The 19,592-nt window shown below is 36.4% G+C and overlaps 1 protein-coding gene across 10 annotated transcripts in view; it reads right to left on the reverse strand.

Annotated features, from left to right (window-relative positions):
* RALYL (RALY RNA binding protein like) overlaps window positions 1-19,592 on the reverse strand; it is a 698,485-nt gene that overhangs the window by 42,016 nt on the left and 636,877 nt on the right. For all 10 annotated transcript variants that reach the window (XM_045994627.1, XM_045994554.1, XM_045994359.1 and 7 more), the window contains one exon: window positions 12,411-12,524. In XM_045994627.1, the coding sequence (XP_045850583.1) occupies window positions 12,411-12,524 (114 nt within the window). The remainder of the gene's footprint in view (window positions 1-12,410; window positions 12,525-19,592) is intronic.

Below are 19,592 nucleotides of genomic sequence, written 5' to 3' on the forward strand. Positions count from 1 at the left end.
GACCCAAGTATCTGGAATAAAAGGAAGGCAAATCAGAAAAAAATAAAAATGAAAATAAAAATAAAAGGAAGGCAAATCAGGCAAGAGATGTAGACCAAACACATGCTGAACTTAACTGTTACAGAAAATTACTGGGTTTTATTCATCTTGCCTTCCTTCCACATATCATTGGAAAAAACCTCTACAGATTTTAACCCTTAACCTACCGACACACCACTGGCCAGCGCCAAGTGAAGGGAAATTGTGATGGGCAGATGAGTTTGAGCAGAGTCTGCTTCTCCCTCTGCCCCTCCCCCCGCTCATGTTTGCTCTCTCAAATAAACAAATAAAATCTTAAAAAAAAAAATACCATTGCTTTCATAACCTGGTTTGATATTTCGAGAATGAGAGAGGTGTGGATGTTTGGGACTAGACAGTTATTATCCTATACAGTGAAAAAGTGTATTGAATCTTACAAATTTTCCTAAAGCCAGACTTTCTCAATTTTAGATCATTATGTTTATTTTTTAAATAACACATAACTGTACTTTTACTTAGGATTAATATCATTTTGGAAATTCATTTGGTCTGACATATACATTTCTTCTTTAATGATTTCAGAAATATTTGTTCTCTGAGAATGCTTGCTTTTTCATTTTGAAATTAAAATTCCAGTTTTTTTTTTTCCCCTCTGAAAAGTCTTTCACCGAAGAAGTATGGAAGATTTTTAGAGAACCCAGGTAGGATCAGAACTTAAAGATGAGTAGCCCTCATTTGGCTTTGTGCATCAATTCGTTGCAGGTGTGTTTGAAATCCAAACTGACTCCTGATCTTCCCACCTGAACAGGGTCACTTCTCTCCCAATCAACCAAAGCCCAGATCAAACACTGTCTTATAGTCTACTGCCTTATCCTCTTCTCAGTGGTGTTTAAGTTTCCCTAATATTTGAGCTCTTGTCTCAGAAGGTCATTGTCACATTCAAAGGGGATAATATAGTTGTTAATCTTTTGTAAGGGGAAAAGTGCAATACACTTCAGTTATCAAGAAATTGATTTGCTCTGGACCCCTTACTGAGTGCTGAATACATTGAAGAGATAATATAAGCTATTAGAGAGGATATAGGATTTGAGATCCATATTCTGTTAATTATTAGTCCTATTAACTATGGCTTCCTTCTTTAAAAGATGAGCATGAAAATAACATCTTTCAGAGAGCTGCTGCATACTCAAATGAGAAAAAAGAGGTGAATGTGTTTTCTAAAGTGTAAAGTCCACAAAAACATGTTATCATAACAGGCTCAAAAACAATTCTTGAGTTGAATCCATATTGATTATTTGATTGCTACAGACAGTTTATGTAAAATCATTCATCACTACTGACCATTAAGAATTATACATTGCAAAGACAATTTTGGCTTCATTTCTGTTTAGATAGGCATAGTGTTTTAAATTATTCTCTGCTTTTGTGTGTGTGTTATATAACATACACAGAACTCCTCTAACAGTCTATTTCAAAAGCAAGAGTGTATTAGAGTTCAGTGCAAAGAAACCTAGGACTTATCCTCATTCATCCATTCATTAACTTGGAAGATAAATGTGTGGAAGATGTTACATGGCTTGAGAAAAAAAAAAACCCTTTAATTACAATGATAATCAAACAATCATCCTATGCTTTGGTAATATGTAGTCATCATAGATTTTTATCATTACCTCAGTGAAAAATGTTATAATCACTAAACAATGATAGGTTCTAGGAATAAAATCACACATGAAAGCACATCTTGTTTATTAAACTTGGTTCACGGTTTAACAAGCAGTTTTGACCCAGTAATGATCCTGTTAAAATAGAAACAAAGCAACTTGTTCTGTTTTAAGAATAATTAACTAATTTTACTTCTACTAGAAGTCATTAATATATTTTAGTTTAGTCCCGATTTAATAGCATTCTCTTTATCTGCATAATTCTTTTTCTACTTATCACTCTTTCCGTTTTATTGTGAGTGTTGAGTGTGTATGTGGTCTGTATGTGTGCGCATACACATTTATGTCTCTGCTGCTAAAGTTCTTTGGGGCAGAAACATTTTTATTCATCTTCGTAGCCCTAATGGTTAATTCAGAACCTTACATGCAAGTGAAATATTTGCAGAATAGGTTTATGAATTGTCATGGAACTAAAAAATGGACGTAAATGCCTAGGTGTCAAATCCTTTTCAGAGAGTCAAAGTGAGTACTGAATTCGGCATCATGGTAGCAAAAATATGAAGCCACAGAGATTAAAAGAAACATCCCTGCCACATTTTCAGGGAGAGCCCCTACCACTAAGTCAGAGTAAAATGTGGGGTCTGAGTTTCTCAGAAGATTGTTCATTTTCACATGGATAAGCCTTCGGGAGAAAAATAAAGCATGAAATCCGCACGGGCTTACAGAAGGGGGGCTGTTTTTGATCCCTGGCATCCTTTGGAGTCTCTGTTGTCTTCTTTAGGTCAGAGTGATGGGTGACCATAGCATTTCTTTTGTGGGCTAACTGAGCTTTAGATTTTTTTTTTTAAAGAATGGATTAGGAACCAAAAAGCTAGGAGCTTATGCCTAAAAGATATCTCTAATATTACATAAATTATGGATTTCAACAAAAAAACGATTTATTATGGCTCCAAGTTAGTGAGTCCTTACAAAGTGCTGACCGTGCAACATTCATTACCTATAGGCCTTGAAACATTCTGCAGGGGAGGCTTCTTAATCATTTGACAGATGGAGAAACAGGTGTTCATGGTCACACAGCTAGTGAGTACAAGAGTCAGAATTCCCCCTTAAGGTTTTCTGACTCCATAGCCTGGGCTGTTTCCTAATATATCTCTAGAAGAAAGGCCTAATTTGACAGATCTTTGAATCTCTTCAGTAACCAGACAATTTTAAATTAAAGAATGAATAAGTCTGTTTAGTTAGGGGCACATGCTCCAACTAAATAATGGCTGTCAAGGGAAAAGAAGGGCGAGTGCTAGGTGGGTGCTTCTGTTTATGGAAAAATGCCTCAGGCTTTAGAAAGCCATGAAAGAAAAGAATTTGATATTAAATTTCAACCCTCCTATTCGAAAGGTTTATTTATTTATTTGTTTATTTTTGCACATCATATTTCTATTTCCAAAGTTGTATATGGTTGAGAAAACAAGTTAGAATTGTTGGGATTTATGTTCAAAGCATTTTTATTAAATTCAGTTTGCTGCATAGCTATTATCATTAATATAACTCTGAAAATTGGTTGAGTTGACAATTAAGTTTTTTGACAGGCCGGCTTAATTGCTAGCTAATTGCTAGCTAAATTGTACTTAGCAGATGGTTGGAAAGAATGTTGATACAGAACAGTCACATTATTCATTAGAGCCAAGCAAGTACCCTGGAACTATTGTTTTTGCATACCAGTATAAGCTATATTATTTAAAAAAATTCTACATTATAACACCTGTATATAATATGAATTTAACTCAATGATTCCAATAAATATTATTTAAAAAGATGCAACTTATTTATGGTATTACTAATAATGACATAAATGAGCATCAGGAATGTTACATTGGAGGATTGCTTTCCAGTTAAAATGTCAGTTACATAAGTACATGCCTGGAGAAAATGACCTTAAATTTCTTCTCCTGGAGTACCTGTATTGTTGAGGTCACCACAAATTCAATATAAATGATTTTAAAAATTAAAGAGTTTATTTAAACCTCACAATAATTTTAAGGGATAGATATTAACCCCCCTCCCCATTTTATAGATTTCATAAGCACCTTTCCAAATATCATACAACTAATAAGTTTGGGGACTAGATTTCTAATAGGATTGAACCTATTTCAATCAAGAATCCTTGATTCTTAAGCCTGGGGCCTAGATGTTTTGCTAATATAAATCTATTTGCCACAAGGAAGATGAATTAATGAGGAAGCAGACTAGAAGTGGGGAGACCAACTACCAGGGGAGGCTTGCAGGATGAAAATGTTCTAACTTATATGTGGTGATGGTTGTACTGCTCTGAAAAACCACTAAGAAGTCACTGAGTTGCAGTCTTGGGATGATGACGTTTCACGGCATGTAAAATATACCTCAATAAAGTTGTTAAAAAATAAGATAAGTGCATCAGAACAAGTGAGAGATGATGAGGGTTTGGGTAGCGGCAATAGTATTGGGGAAAAAGAGAGAAGGGATGGAGTAAAACTATGTTAAGGTAAGGGTTTGCAGTACTGGTTGTAGAAGGAATAGAAGATGTTCCGTTTGGCAATTTGGTTGACAGGATTTATGTAGTACTGATGTGAGCAGACAGAGCCCACAGACAGTAGAGTATATGAGATAAGAAAGTGAGGAGAAAGATTTCAATTTTGAAAGAGGGTGATTATTACCAAGGACTTTAATGTACCCCTCAGCTTGACCAAACTTTAGACAAGCTTCTTCCTAAATTAAGAGGCTCCTGACCTCTTTTTTCTTAGAGCACTTACTTGAGAAAATTTGGGATTGTAAATTCTTTCTATGCTCCTTTGAGATGTAAATCTTTTACAACCTAGGCCTGTCTTTCCTAAAACCTAGAAGTCATCCCCTTGAAATGTAATCATCAAGAAAGATAGTCTCTCTGGGAGAGCAGAAGCTTATCTTCCATAACAGTCAATTAGCAAACACAGATGGCCCAATCATACCAACCAGCCTCCGTACTAATATCCTCTAATACTTTTCCATTAACTTAGCATTTAAAAATTATCCTGCCTTTTGTTTCAGTGGAGCTCAGTTTCCATCCCATATTGCACTATGAGTTTTGAGCCATACCCCCCCCCCCCAAAAAAAAAAAGAAAAGCAACAGTCTTGAAGTCTTCCTTGTCATTTTTAGTAAGTGTCCAGTGCAATTTTTCTTTTACAATTATCCTAGGGATAGCCATAGGAATTTCTCCATTAAGCAGAGGGAAAAGCTTTGATTCTGTTGCTAACCACACAACTCACTCTCTTTTCATCCCTTTAAATTTGGCTTCTTTAAAACATTTAATTTTGGTAGTCAAATATTTCCACAAGACTTGTTACCAAAAATAGCAGTCTTCTGTTCCTACCTGCTCATCATTTTCAGTTCCTTCAAGGTTTTCCACTCAGCTTATTATTTTAAATATATGCCCTCATATTTCTAAATAATATGTTTATATTGCTATTTCTTGATCAATTTATGCTCTGTCCGTTGATATTACTCAGACTTAGGAAGCTGAGGATTGAGTTCTCTATCATACAATCCTCACTTATTCCCCATCACTCTAGGAAGTTATATTGTAAATTAGATTAGACCAATTTTCTGTTTTTAAATAATTTTAAGTATTTAATGCTTTGTGCAAATAAGCTTATTAGTATATAATAAATAATTTTTCTTTCCTGAACAATACTATTTTCTTTGGTGTTAAAAACTGTCTTAGGTTTTTTTTTTTGTTGTTGTTTTTAATTTAATTCTCTATGTACTTTTATGTAGTTGAGCAAACTTTAACTAGACATGTAAATCTCATTTAGACTGATTTACTTCCCCACCCTTTAGCCATTGGATCAATTTCATCTTGGAAAAGTATCTCTCAGAGCTTGGGAGTAGATCTGATTTGGACTTCTTTTTTTCTGGGCCCACTGCACAGCTCATGCCAGGATACCCTTTACCACCATCTTGAAGATTCCCCTTGTTCTTGCCTTTGGATTTCCCTGCTTTGGGACAGCCGTGTTTCCCCTTTCTCAGTTCACCTTCTTGTTTTAGTGAAGTACCTCCTCCAGTACTTTTCAGAGAAAGAAGGAATTAAGGTATACTTCTTGACATTTATATATCTGAAAATGTCTTTAATCTACCCTTACATTTAAGGATATCGTTATTAGGTACAGAACTGTAGCTTTTAAATGATCTTACCTCAGAATTTTTAGGGCATGTTTCATTGGCTTCTACATTTCTGTGTGGCTGCTGCAAAGCCCATTGGTATTCTGATTCCTGTTTCTATATATGAGAACTGTTTTTGCTCTTTTCTGTCTCTCTGAAGTTGGTAGGACCGACCTCTCTTTGTCCTCACATTCTGAAATATCACAATGATATGCTTGGATGTACGTCTATTTTCATGCATTGTTTCAGGCACTCAGTGGATTCTTTCAGTGTGATTAACTATGCTCTTTGGTTTTTGTTTTCCTAGAAAATGTTTTTGATGCTCTATCCTCTTTCTTTCTGAAACCCTGTTATTCAGATTTCATCCAGTGATTTTCACATCCATACCTTCCTATTTTCCATATCTATTTTCTGGGAGAGTTTCTTTAATTTTGTCTTCCAATTCTGTATTGAGTTATTTATTTGTGCTATCATGTTAATTTCTAAAAGCTCTTTTATCTGTCCTCTGAATATTCAAGTTTTAGTTTCATGTTGTTTCATGAATGCAGTATCTTCTTTCTTTCTGAGTGTATTAATTGGTGTTTTTTTCTCTTTTTAAAATGTTATTCTTCTGCATAATCTGTTTCCTTCAAACTTTTTCCTTCTCTTTCCTTTTCTGATATTTCTTGTCTATGTTAAGTGTTTTCTATTACTCGGTGATGCTTGTCCATTCATATTACCAGTGGGGTATTAAAATATCAATGGGCAGCTTCATAAGCACAGGGTTATTGTTTTTGCAGGATGACCTGGTTGACCATTCCTTGGGTGGCATCTATGCCAGCATCTTTAAATCCTTCCTTTTAGGATCTCATATTCCCAATGAAAACGTCTAGTGTCTTGCCAGTAGCCTGGCAGCTGAGGGAGAAGAGAATGCCTGGAATTCCTACAGTAATTGTGTAAACTTTCACTTCTCTCCTTAGTCTTCAACTGCACTTAAAATTGTTGTTTACCAGCTCTGAGATCTGCTGTTGTAGCTTTTCTCTAAGGAAACTTCACCAGCTTTTTAAGTGGGGTTAGGAATGGTTATATAGGAATTTGATCCCTCAACAGACTTGCAACCATTTATAATACTTCCTTTTCCAGAAGAATATGTCTTTAATTTTGAGCCTTTTGGGATGTCTGTGGTTAAAATTGGACCTACATTTCTAGGATATGCTAAGTCACGTACAATTCTCCATCTGCTGTCTAGCTTCTAAAATTCTGTTCCCATTCTCTTTATGCCTAGGGGTTTTCATTTTTTAAATCCTATCATTTTAATGCAGTTTCAGGAGACGACAGAGCTCAATTCATGTATTTAATCCAATATCTGTAACCAGAAACATCACCAGTTTAATCCAGAGTGCAAATGCTAGCAGTAAGGTATTCAGAACAAAAATAGTCACATTATAGGTGGCAGAAATAGTTACATTATAGGGAGCATGTTATAGGTGCTCCAGATTATATCTGGAGCAATGTTTTCCATTCTGAGTACCTCAATACACAGTTGACAAACTATAGAAGACCAGAGAAGAGAGATGACAATGGTTCAAGATGCAAAACCAAATTCATGAGAGGCAACTGAAAAAATTACTGGTATTTATCTAGAGAAAAGACGGCTTCAAAGATGTCCTGACAAAAATTTGAATGCAGCTAAGATGAACATCTATGGGCCAATTATGTTGACTCTCCGTTTAAAGGTTGGGAGTGAGAATATTATAGCTCTTTTAAAATAATTAATTGGTTGTTACATCCACAATAGATGGCACATTATCTTGGCTTCAGGGAACCAAACCAAGTGAAAACAAAAGAACTTTGGCTTGATGCCCTATAAGGAGAACCCATCGTAGGCATCTGAGACATAAATGCAAATAGGGACCAACCCAGTAAATAAAATTCATGTGTGAAATGGCTAAATAAAAATATTAGCAAACTGAAAAGAGTATGCCATGCATAAAATGATAGCAATATGGAAAGATTCCAACTTTTCAAAAGCAGTTATGTATTTTGCTATTTATTTGCAATATTATAATTTTTGGTGTTATATGTATTTTTTAAGATTTTATTTATTTGTTTGACAGAGAGAGACACAGAGAAAGAGGGTACACAAGCAGGGCAGTGGAAGAGGGAGAAGCAGGCTTCCTGCTGAGCAGGGAGCCCAATGTGAGGCTTGACCCTAGGACCCTGGGATCATGACCTGACTCAAAGGCAGATGCTCAACCTACTGAGCCACCCAGGTGCCCCCCTCCCCCTGCTCCCTTTTTAAAGATTTTAGTTATTTATTTGACAGAGAGACCCAGTGAGAGAGAGGGAACACAAGCAGGGGGAGTGGGAGAGGGAGAAGCAGGCTTCCCACGGAGCAGGAAGCCTGATGTGGAGCTCATCCCAGGACCCTGGGATCATGACCTGAGCTGAAGGCAGACACTTAACGACTGAGCCACCCAGGTGCCCCATCTTGGATGTTATTTTTTAAAATTCTGTATCTTTTACCAAACATCTTGGGGGATGAATTTATCTTATGGGACCTGGTTTGTGACCTCTCTAATGCCGAGGTCAGACATTGGTTATTATCATTGGAATTTCCAAGCAGGACAGGCTTGCAGTGTATCAGGGACACCACTGAGAATAAAATTGAATTACCTAATGTCTACTTGCCTTTTCACATCAGAGACTTTATGCTTGAAGTTTGGTTTTTTTAAAAAATGTAGTTTCCTGTGGATTAATTGTGCCAATTGTATGATACCCAATTTCTAGTTTTCCTTCTTGCCTCTTTTACCCTTTTTTGTGATTTAACATTGCTGTGTAAACCACATGTAAATTGTGCCATTCCAATCTGGCCATTTATATGTGGCTGTTTTAAAAGAATCATCCAGGAGTGAGACACAACTGTAAGCTACAATGATATAAGTGTTATTTGTTGTTTTCAATAATCTACATAGTCCTTATATCCTAAAGTTGTGTTTATTGAATTATTCAAGAAAAAAAGAACTTATGTGTTGTAGAATTATGCTAACTGTAACTCAAAAGTTAGGATAGTATGTTTGAGGTCATAATCCATTCCTCTAGTTTACATTTGAGGGGTTGAGATGACTTGCCAGGTGGTGCCTGGTACATAGTACATGTTGTTGGGGAGTTAGAGAAGGAAGAAAACACATGACCTTATGCTCAGGAAGTTTACAATCTCAAAGAGGGAGACAAGACACCATACAAATACCTATTAGAAGCAGTTAAAAGTATAGAGAATCCCAAGTCAAGTAATTATACTTCATTACAATTATTCCTCATAGCTTAGAAATTCACTACAAACAAAAAAGAAAAAAAGATAGTATGAAGCTTGAATACTGGACAATTTCCATTGTCGTGTGGTTTTCAGTCTTTGGTTTGTGATCTTCCATCTCCTTCCTGCCAGTGCTCTATGCTAGAAACTTTCATTATCAAAAAACTGAGATTGGGAATGAGAGATGTATAAAAGAGTAATAATGAAATAGAGACCTTAGTTAGCTACAAAATAATTAGCTTAGCAACCAAATAAGCATTAAAATGAGTGCTCCCTTAAATTAATAAGGAGATATTGAGTATTTTTGAGAATTTTATTTCTCTCCACTTTCTATAATCTAATCTTGACTCTTTCCTTACAACCCTGATTTCTTCTCATAAAGAAAATATAGAAAATAATCATTATATCTCCATAAACACAAATGGTGTTCAGGAGACAATTACTAAGTGAATGAAATCACAAATTAAATAATTCCATTTTCTTCCTAACATGTTAAAGTAAGAAAGACATAAATATCAAAAGACTAAGCCCTCATTTTAAAAATAACTCTCTCACGACTGGGAAAGTTTAAACATGTACAAAAATAAGGTGACAGCCTTTCACGAAAAGAAGACGCAAGCTTTGAATTTTGGTGTTACATTTATGGATGATCTTTCAAGAAGATATGTGAAAGGTATTATTCATTGCAGGAAACTGGAAGGTATAATATGATAGAATAAGGATCACATTTTTCTCTTTGAGGTGATTTATATTTAAATGAGTTCTCCATAATCCTTTAAACTGAAGTGCAAATTGGTTATCAAAGTCCTTTGCTGTAAGGGTTGTTTTACATAATAACGAATTTCACAGAAGTTCCTCAAAGGGAAATATTGATTTAGGCGACATCACAGGATATTTCAGTTACAGCAACACTTTAGATTAGTGCCATAGACAGCATCTAAAAAACTTCCTAAAGTCTAAATTTCTGTATTAAGAAGGGTAGGCAGTGTTTTTGTTTTCTTCAAATAAATACCCAGCAGTACGATTTTTGGATCATATGGTAGTTCTAATTTTAATCTTTTGAGGAACCTCCATCTGTTTTCATAGTGGAAAGTTACAATCCCACCAACAGTGCCCCAGGGTTCTCTTTTATCCATATCCACACCAGCACTTGTTGTTTCTTGTCTTTTTGATACTAGCCATTCGGACAAGCTTGAGGTGATATTACCTGGTAGTTTTGATTTGCATTTCCCTGGTGACTGGTGATGCTGAGCTTCTTTTCATGTCCCTGATGGCCATCTCTGTATGTCTTCTTTAGAAAAATGTCTACTCCGATCTTTTGCCCGTATGTTTTCTCAGTAGAAAATATGTTAATAATAGAATTTTTTTTTAAAGATTTTATTTATTTATTTGACAGACAGAGATCACAAGTAGGCAGAGAGGCAGGGAGAGGGAGAGAGAGAAGCAGGCTCCCCACTGAGCAGAGAGCCCGATGCGGGGCTCGATCCCAGGACCCTGAGATCATGACCTGAGCTGAAGGCAGAGGCTTTAACCCACAGAGCCACCCAGGCGCCCCAATAATAGAAATTTTTACTAAAATGATTGTTTTATCTACTCTTTCCCATCCACGTTAGTGAGAAGCTGCCGTCCATGTGCTAGGTATATAGCTCATGTTTTGAAAAAATGGGTCGTGCGAAAATAGTAGAAGTGTTCATTTGCCTGTATATGCTTGTGTTACGGCCAATGCCAAACAGCTCCAATTCTTGAGCCTTTATCCCCTGCTCATAATTGTGCTGTATAAGTTACATATGATCCTTTATTTGTTTCTCACAATGTGAGGTAAGGATTAGTATTTTTATTTTATAAATGAAAAAAATGAGGCTAAGTCAGTGGTGCGTGAGAATCTGAACCAGAGCTTATTTCTCTTATTCACTATGCTGTGCCACCAACTCACATCTGCTTTCTTTTCTTTTGAGTCCTACATGGCTCATCACTAGGAGATAAAGGCTCTAGTCCTCACCCCAGTGATACAGTGAACACACAGGCAGGTTCCTCTTTGCTGTGTAGCTCAGGAGCCCCAGGATCCCAACCAGTTCTCATTAGTAAGGAGTAACCAGGGAGCCTCATCTCAGTGAAATCCTGGGACCAGGTCCTAGGTGGGACCTGAGATTAAAACTATAAATGGGAAGAGCACAGGAGTCACTCACGAGACTGTGGTTTGAGACCCAGGTCCATCACTCACTAGTCAAGTGACCATGGAAAAATCAATTTACCTCCTTGAACCTTTGTTTTTTCATCTGTGAAATGAGGAAGCTGGATTTGATCAATGGCTTTCAGAACTGTATTTTTTAAAAAGTGAAGCTCTCCTTTTTTTTTTTTTCCCTTGAAATCAAGAGTGGGACACTTAATTGACTAAGCCACCCAGGCACCCCTGAAAAGTGAAGCTCTTTAAGCAAATGAAGTCTTACATTGAAACCCAATAATAAAATCGATACACAGGTAGAGCAAGGGCTGGATTTGGAGGAGGCATGAGTTCATCTACCTCCTGGGCCTCCTTCTAACCCTCATCCTATCTCCAGGGAGCCTCTGAGGTATATGAGGCTTGCAGAACGTGATTTTCAAACTGTGTACTCGCTCAGCTCTAACTGTATCCCAGTTCTCACGGTCTATGATTTAAAAAATATATGTAGCCACATAACAAGAGCATTAGAATTGTATTAGAAGAGAAACAGAGTCAAGGCTAATCATTCAAAGGAGAAGGGGCATTCAGTGTAAAAGATATAATCAAATGACTTGGCAGGGGGTGGCCAGGGGCAGGTTTTAGATGTGGAGGACCCTGAAACTGGATACTTGTTTTACAGGGTTGTAGCAATGTAGGGGCTGGGCTTTCTAATCTTCATTTCTGAAATCTGTTATATTTCTGCAATTAGTTTATTTAAATATGAATATTATTTTAGTCTGACAGTATTATTTCAGTAATTGATTTTATTTTCTTAAAAGATTCTTGATATTGAGCTATTAACTTTTAATTATGATACAACTATGCTTGTTATCATCAAAACTTTTCTCCTTGTTTAAAAATATGAAATTTAGACAAATTGGTTCATGTTCTCTAACAAGTAAAAACTCAGATTGCCTTGTTGCAACTCTTGGCTTAAACCTTTCTTCATGTGTCTGTATTAACCTGTTAAACTCGGTGAGTGTCACCCTGGCCCTGAGCTGTCCCTGTGACTGACACTGTTTCACTGGTTTAACCATGACATGTCTTTGGCCATAAATCCTTTTCACTTACCTGCCTCCGCCTTCTGCTGCTTCTCAATTTTCTCCAGACGCCCTAGCAAGGAGTCAATTTTCGTTTTGATCTGGGTTAATTCTTTCTTGATTGTCTGTAACTCATCTGATTTCACTGGAAAGGGGAAAAGGGAAAGAAAGCAACAGAATGTCAAATGTACCATCAACTCACGTAGAACACGACTCACAGAAATCCCGTGTTTTCTCAAGACAGTGTCAAATCACACAGGACACTTTTCAATCTTATCAGTTTCTCGTTATTCCCAGTGATCCTAGAATACCGGAAGACATCGGCAATTACAGTAGTTTTCAGTGAGGTGAGCATTAGATACTAAATCTTTTCACTGAAAGTTATGCAAAGGGATGGAGTAATCTGGAAACATCGTATCAAATAACTAAGTGATATGAAACTCAGTTTTAGCAGGTAGCTAGCTAATCTGCACTGTAAAATGGATTCAGATTGAGGAATGATAAAATCATGACAGGTATGTTAATACCACATTGAGTTCTATGTTGTAATACATATTTCAGTGGTCAATGATATTTGTAATCTAGTCCCCTGGTGTTTTATTGAAACCACGATATAACGTTTATCATCTGAAGAAATGTCTTAGATGCAAGAGGCTTCTAACAGAACTCTTGCTACTTTGCCTACTTAAAAAAAAAAATGAGGTAATAAGTTATACATGTCCCTTTGTAAGCCACGGGGCTGGAGGAAAGAAAATTCACCAAAGTTCCCACTGGTATGTTCTACAGTAGTGATTCTTCCCATTCCAGGTTTTTGATATTTAGCATGGTTTCAAAGAAAAACAAGTGGGAACCAACACAGGACTGACAACTTTTCATTTTGCCAAGAAAGGATGTTAAAAACAATAAACAGCCTACTATTAATAATAATAATTATTTTATAAAGAAGGAGCTTAAGAAGAGGACAATCTCCTACTTAAAGGGCAGTCCTTTAACAGAAACATATTTATGTTTATGAAAAATTCACTGCAGTGTTCCTATTTTCTCATTTTTCTGAGAACCACTGGGAAATTTGCCACAAATCCACAAAAACCAGAGAATGAAGATTTTAAAGCTATCACTGTAGAACATCTGCATCTGCCTAGGGGTTTTCAGTAGGTGGGGTTTCGGGTATCCATGCCTCCACAGAGATGCCTCCAGACTGGGGGCATAGAGCTTGATGTCAGCCTATTGATTCTTCTCTGTCACTCTTGCTTCAAGTTTATGATGAACTCAGCTTGGATTCTCCCCAGAAATGCTGCAAGAAATTGAGCATTTAGCTTGGCTCTTTAGTCTTCAGGAAATTTTTTTGGTAAATAATAAAAATGAAATGCAATCTATGTTTGCTTGGAATAGAGCTATTTGTCAAATAAGATCTGTGATATAATATAAATGACAATGTATGAATCAATATACATTAATTGCTCAAAGGAAGCAGACTTTTTTTTTCCAGTATAAAAAAGTGAGAAAACATTTTTTATTATAAAATCAGAAATTCCTTTTACAAAAAGCAGATTTTTATTTATGATGCAAAGTAGCTGCAAAATAAAAACTAGAAGAATCCAGGACCCCATGGAGTGTTCCTATTATGAAGAACCAAACCGAAAGTAGAACACAGTTTAAATAGAGAATTGCTTCTTATGTCAATTATTTCAACGACATCAAAGTGCCATTGTGGAACTGCAGCTAAATTTGAAAAACATCATCTGTCACAATTGCAAATTGATTCCACTTTGAAGAATGATTTTCATTTCCTTTGATGGAAGCACATCATGTAGTTTTACTTAAACCTATCAAATTTAATAGAAAATATTTTATCTTATAACATTAGATTTCAGTGCAGAAGAAATGGGACTGTGGCTGGAAACTAACAGAATATATTTCTTAGTAAGTAGAGCCACACCTCAGCCCAGGAATGCAGTTGACTTATTTTCATGTCTTTATCTCCTTAAAAAAAAAACAAACAAAAAAAAAAACCAAAAACCTACCAATACCCCATTTTATAGAAACTACATTACAAACCACTAGAAATCTGGGCTCACCACGTACGAACTTAACATGTATCCAAGAAGTCAAGCCTGGCTTTTAGACTCATGTTTAACATTCTAGGAACACATTTTATGATCCGAGTCAGACCATTATAAAATTTTGGTTTAACTAGTTAATGGTATTTAAGCTTAGAGACAACAGGATCTGATCTGCACAAATTCTGTAAGCTCTTTCCTGCCTCCACCAGGAAATTCTGAACCCATCTCCAGCCTTGTGCAAGTGGCCCAGCTTCAGTCTTGGAATGGCTAGCAGCAAAGGTTCATCAAGGTCCAGCAAAGCACAGGTTAAAACTAGTTTTGGCTGCTTCTTGAGCAGCTGTGAAAGTTGTTTTCTTACTGCACTTCAGGGTTGTCCTTGGGAGAAGGGCTGCCACTTACCTGGCCTACTTGCCTAGAGTCCTGTTTGTACCTATCTTCAGTAGGATTCACCTATGTATAGATAGGAGGATGGCTTTGTGTTATTGTGTCTGGTTTCCAGATGGAATATCAGAGATGAAACACCTCTCTATCTGATGTGCTTCCCTCTCAAACTCTTCTCTGCCTTTTTTTTTTGCCCCCGTCCCCTCCGCACTATGGGTTACATTGATCCCCTACTCCAGCAAAATCGATGCGTATTTTACAAGCATAGATTTCTAAACTTAGAATTTAAAAAATTTTTGCAACTTTAATTTCTGATATTTTCCCAAAAAATATAAGTGAGTTCACAATTAAGGAGAGCCTTAGATCCAAATTTTCCGAGTTCATTTTCCTTCCTTTTTACATTTTCTTCCCCCGTCCACTCTCTGCCCTCTCTTAATTAGGCTTCTGCCTTCAATTTGCCCAGTCTATGGCATAGTCCCTTCATTGTAATAAATCATAAAACTTTTCAATTGAATACTACCAGAATGTCCCCATTTCTATAGGATAAAGGCCAGAAACCCACACAGTGGTGTACAAACCAAACTATGAACTGGTATCCAGGGTCTGCTCCTGAGTATATTTCCAGCTGTGCATTCCATTTCCTCACAAAACATACTCTTCACTTGAACAGAAAAGGTTTAGTGCTTAATTAAATAATGCATGGAATCAGGTAGACTCTAGTTCACATCAGTATTTCTTTGGGTAGTCACTTGTAATCACTAAAATTCAAGTTCAACATCTGTAATTTCTATCCTTTACCTTAGAGGTCGGTTATAAAAATTTAATAAAGTAATTCACATAAAGCACTTAGGACCATGCCCAGAACATCCTCAAACCCAATAAATGATAGTAGCAGAAGACATTCTTTCTATTACTTATTATTATTGTTATTGTTTTTATTGATATGCTCATCCCAGCAAAGACTCTCTCTCTCCCTTAAATATGTCTATATCAAAATCCTAATGCCTTTTAGAGCTTCATTGAAAGTCTTGCCTCCTCTATGGATTCTTCTTTGACTAACCCTCTGGAGGGTGCATCTCTCCCCTGTATTTAATGGCATCTCATATTTACCACTAGACATACACTGTCTGTTGATTTTTACTTAGTATGTCCACTTTTCATATTAAATTATAAGCTTCTTGAGAGTGAAGCTATGATTAGATATTGAGGAATTTCAAGAGTCATGCTTTTGAATATTTTGAATATTTTTGAATAGTTTGAATATTTGAATGTGTTTTAATAAGCTCCTTCTCCTTCTTCTATTATTGACTGATGAGACTCCTGATGCTTACCATAATGTCCTGGACTTTAAAGTGTATCCTCCTTAATTAGAAAATTATATTAATAGGCTTAAGAAGAGATCTTGAATTAGATTAGTAAATAGTAAAATTTTTCTGTCTTTCATCATAAACCAGATCCATAAAAATTATTGAGATTCCAGATTAATAAATTATTCTGATCTCTGACAATACAACATTTCAAAAAGAAGGAATTTTGGACAATTATTTGAAGCAAAACATATTAATGAATTTATCCTATCATAGGCTCTCAACAACCAAATTCTCTTGAATGGAGAGAAGGCATCCAATTCCTTCTTTTCCTACTTTCCTACTTACCGTCCTTCCTTCCTGCCTTCCTTCTGTCCTTCTCTTCCTTCCTTGTTTCCTCCTGCCCTCCCTCCCTTCCCCTTTCTTTCTCTTTATCTTTTTTTCATTCTTCTCTCTTTCTCTTATTCTTTTTCTCCTTGAATGTTTAACAGAATTTAGCCCAGTCTCTTAAACATAGCAAGAAATCAGCAAATTTCAGAAGATCTGTAGGTGTATGTGTAAGTAGGTAGGCCACTGGATGCAATTTCAACCCAACCAGCAAATCTTATTTAAAGCTTTGTGCATATACCAGGCACTAAATTGGAATTGACTGTCTCATGGAGAGACAGATAAGCAGACAAGGAGTGCAATAAGAAAATTAGCTTGGGGGGCGCCTGGGTGGCTCAGTGGGTTAAGCCTCTGCCTTCAGCTCAGGTCATGATCTCAAGGTCCTGGGATCGAGCCCTGTATCGGGCTCTCTGCTTGGCAGGGAGCCTGCTTCCTCCCCTCTCTGGCTGCTGCTCCTACTTGTAATCTCTCTCTCTCTCTCTCTCTCTCTCTGTAAAAAAGAAAAAAAAAAAGAAAATTAGCTTGGGAATATAACTTTTCTTAATCAGAAAGCCTATGATAAAAGAATAAGAGGATATATATCTTCGGCAGCCACATTTTTGTATTTTTCCCTAATTCCACTTCATTTCTTCAAAATCTAATATCTTTCAAAAATCTAATATCTTTATCTTTGAAGATACATTGCAGAGAATATAGTGCCTTTATTTTTATATAGAGTATTAGATCATGAGAGTCAGGAGTATTTTTTACTAAGAATAATATGGAATGATTTTAATCAACTTGTTACTTAATTGTTATGTATAAGTAACTTAATGTAGACAAGCTAAGGGCTTGGGAAAATTAGAACCAATTACTAAAGATTATGAATTCTACAATTTGAAATTTATTAATTTGAGAATTTGAGAAAATTGCTTTGCTTCCCAGTCAGCTCCAAATTACCTTACCTGCTTGCCTTTCTAATTATCTTAGGCTCTAGTCACAACTGTTCATTGTTCCTTTAATGTGTCTTGTGTTTTCAGATATCTATACCTGTGCTTCTTATTTGTCTGCCCTACACTCTCACTTTCTCCACCTGGCAAATGCCATTTAATTTTTAAATACTCAGCTCCAATGTTGCCTACAGAGTAAAGTCATCCTCAACCCTTGAGCTTTTTGTTAAAAAGCTCATCCGGTTAGGGGGATAGGAGAAGAATAAATGAAACAAGATGGGATTGGGAGGGAGACAAACCATAAATGACTCTTAATCTCACAAAACAAACTGGGGTTTGCTGGGGGGAGGTGGGATTGGGAGAGGGGGAGGGGGCTATGGACATTGGGGAGGGGAGGCGAACCATAAGAGACTATGGACTCTGAAAAACAACCTGAGGGTTTTGAAGGGTCAGGGGTGGGAGGTTGGGGGAACAGGTGGTGGGTAATAGGGAGGGCACATTTTGGTGTTGTGCAAAAACAATGAATACTGTTATGCTGAAAAAAAAAAAAAAGCTCATCCTCTTTCTACTCATACTTCTTTCAAATGACATTTTAAATGATCTTTTCTTTAAATGGCTCTCTCCCTAACAAGATCAGGAAGTGCTTTCATTTTTGACTCAAGTATCTAACATATTTAATTCAACAATATTCATGAAGATCTGCTGTTGTTGGGTTCCTTCCCAAGAGCTGGGGATATAGTCATAAACAACAGAGACGAAAGACCCTGAAATGATGGAGCACCCATCTAGCAGAGGAAGAAGACAACAAACAAGTATCTTTTATTTGTTTATAAATATAAATATAAAATGCAGAAAAGAGGTTGGGGAAGACCTAGCTTGGGAGTAAGATTTGTGTATACTTTTATATATATACATGCATATATATATAAAATATAATATATACATATTATATATATATTACCATTGTATGTATGTATATATGGGAAAGGAAAGGGAAATGTCACCGATAAAGTGATAAAACATTTGAGCAAAAGTCTCAGTATGGGGAGGCAGCAAGTCATGGGACTATCAAGAGGTAGTGGGATGGAAGACTATATGAGGCTGAAGAATGGTAGATGCAAGGGCCTGACTCAGAAGTATACCGGATGTCTTTTAGGGTCAGCCAAGAGGACAGTATGGCTGGAGTGGAATGGGCAAATGTGAGAAGAATACAATTCAAGAGGTGAGCTGAAGAGTGGAGAAGAGGGAAAAGGGATATGGAAAAGATGGTAGAGAGTCTCGTTGGCCAAAGTAAGTACTATGGGTTTTATTCTGAGTAATATAAGGGCTAATTGCTACATTTAAAATTTTTATTTTTTAAAAATTCACATCTAAGTTACATACAGTGCTACCTTAGTTTCAGGTGTACAATGTGATTTCAGAATTTTATACAGCACTCAGTGGTCATTAGGACAAGTGTACTCTAAGTCCTCTTTATCTAGTCCACCCATCCCCTACCCACCTCCCCTCTGGTAACCGCCAGTTTGTTCTCTGTATTTAAGTGTCCGGATAGCAATATGCAAAATAATGAAATTGGACCACTTTCTTATGCCAGACACACAAATAAATTCAAAATGAATGAAAGACCTAAATGTGAGACAGGAAACCAACAAAATCCTAGAGGAGAACATAGGCAGCAACCTCTGTGACCTCAGCTGTAGCAACTTCTTACTAGACATGTCTTCAGAGGCAAAGGAAACAAATGCAAAAATGAACTATTAGGATTTCATAAGATAAAAAGCTTCTTCACAGTGAAGGAAATGATCAACAAAATTAAAAGGCAACTGATGGAATGGGAGAAGATATTTGCAAATGACATATCTGATAAAGGGCTGGTATCCAAAATCTAAAAAGAACTTATAAAATTCAATATCCAAAAAAACAAATAGTCTAATTTAAAATGGGCAGAAGACATGAATAGACATTTTTTCAAGGAAGATACAAAGAAGGGTAACAGTTACATGGAAAGATACTCAACATCACTCATCATCAGGGAAGTACAAATCAAAACCACAATGACATACCACCTCACACCTGTCAGAATGGCTAAAATGAACAACACAGGAAAACAACAGATATTGACAAGGATGCAGAGAAAAGGGAACCC

The sequence above is a fragment of the Meles meles genome, chromosome 1 (assembly GCF_922984935.1).
Source record: "Meles meles chromosome 1, mMelMel3.1 paternal haplotype, whole genome shotgun sequence".
In the NCBI taxonomy this organism is placed as follows: Eukaryota; Metazoa; Chordata; class Mammalia; order Carnivora; family Mustelidae; genus Meles; species Meles meles.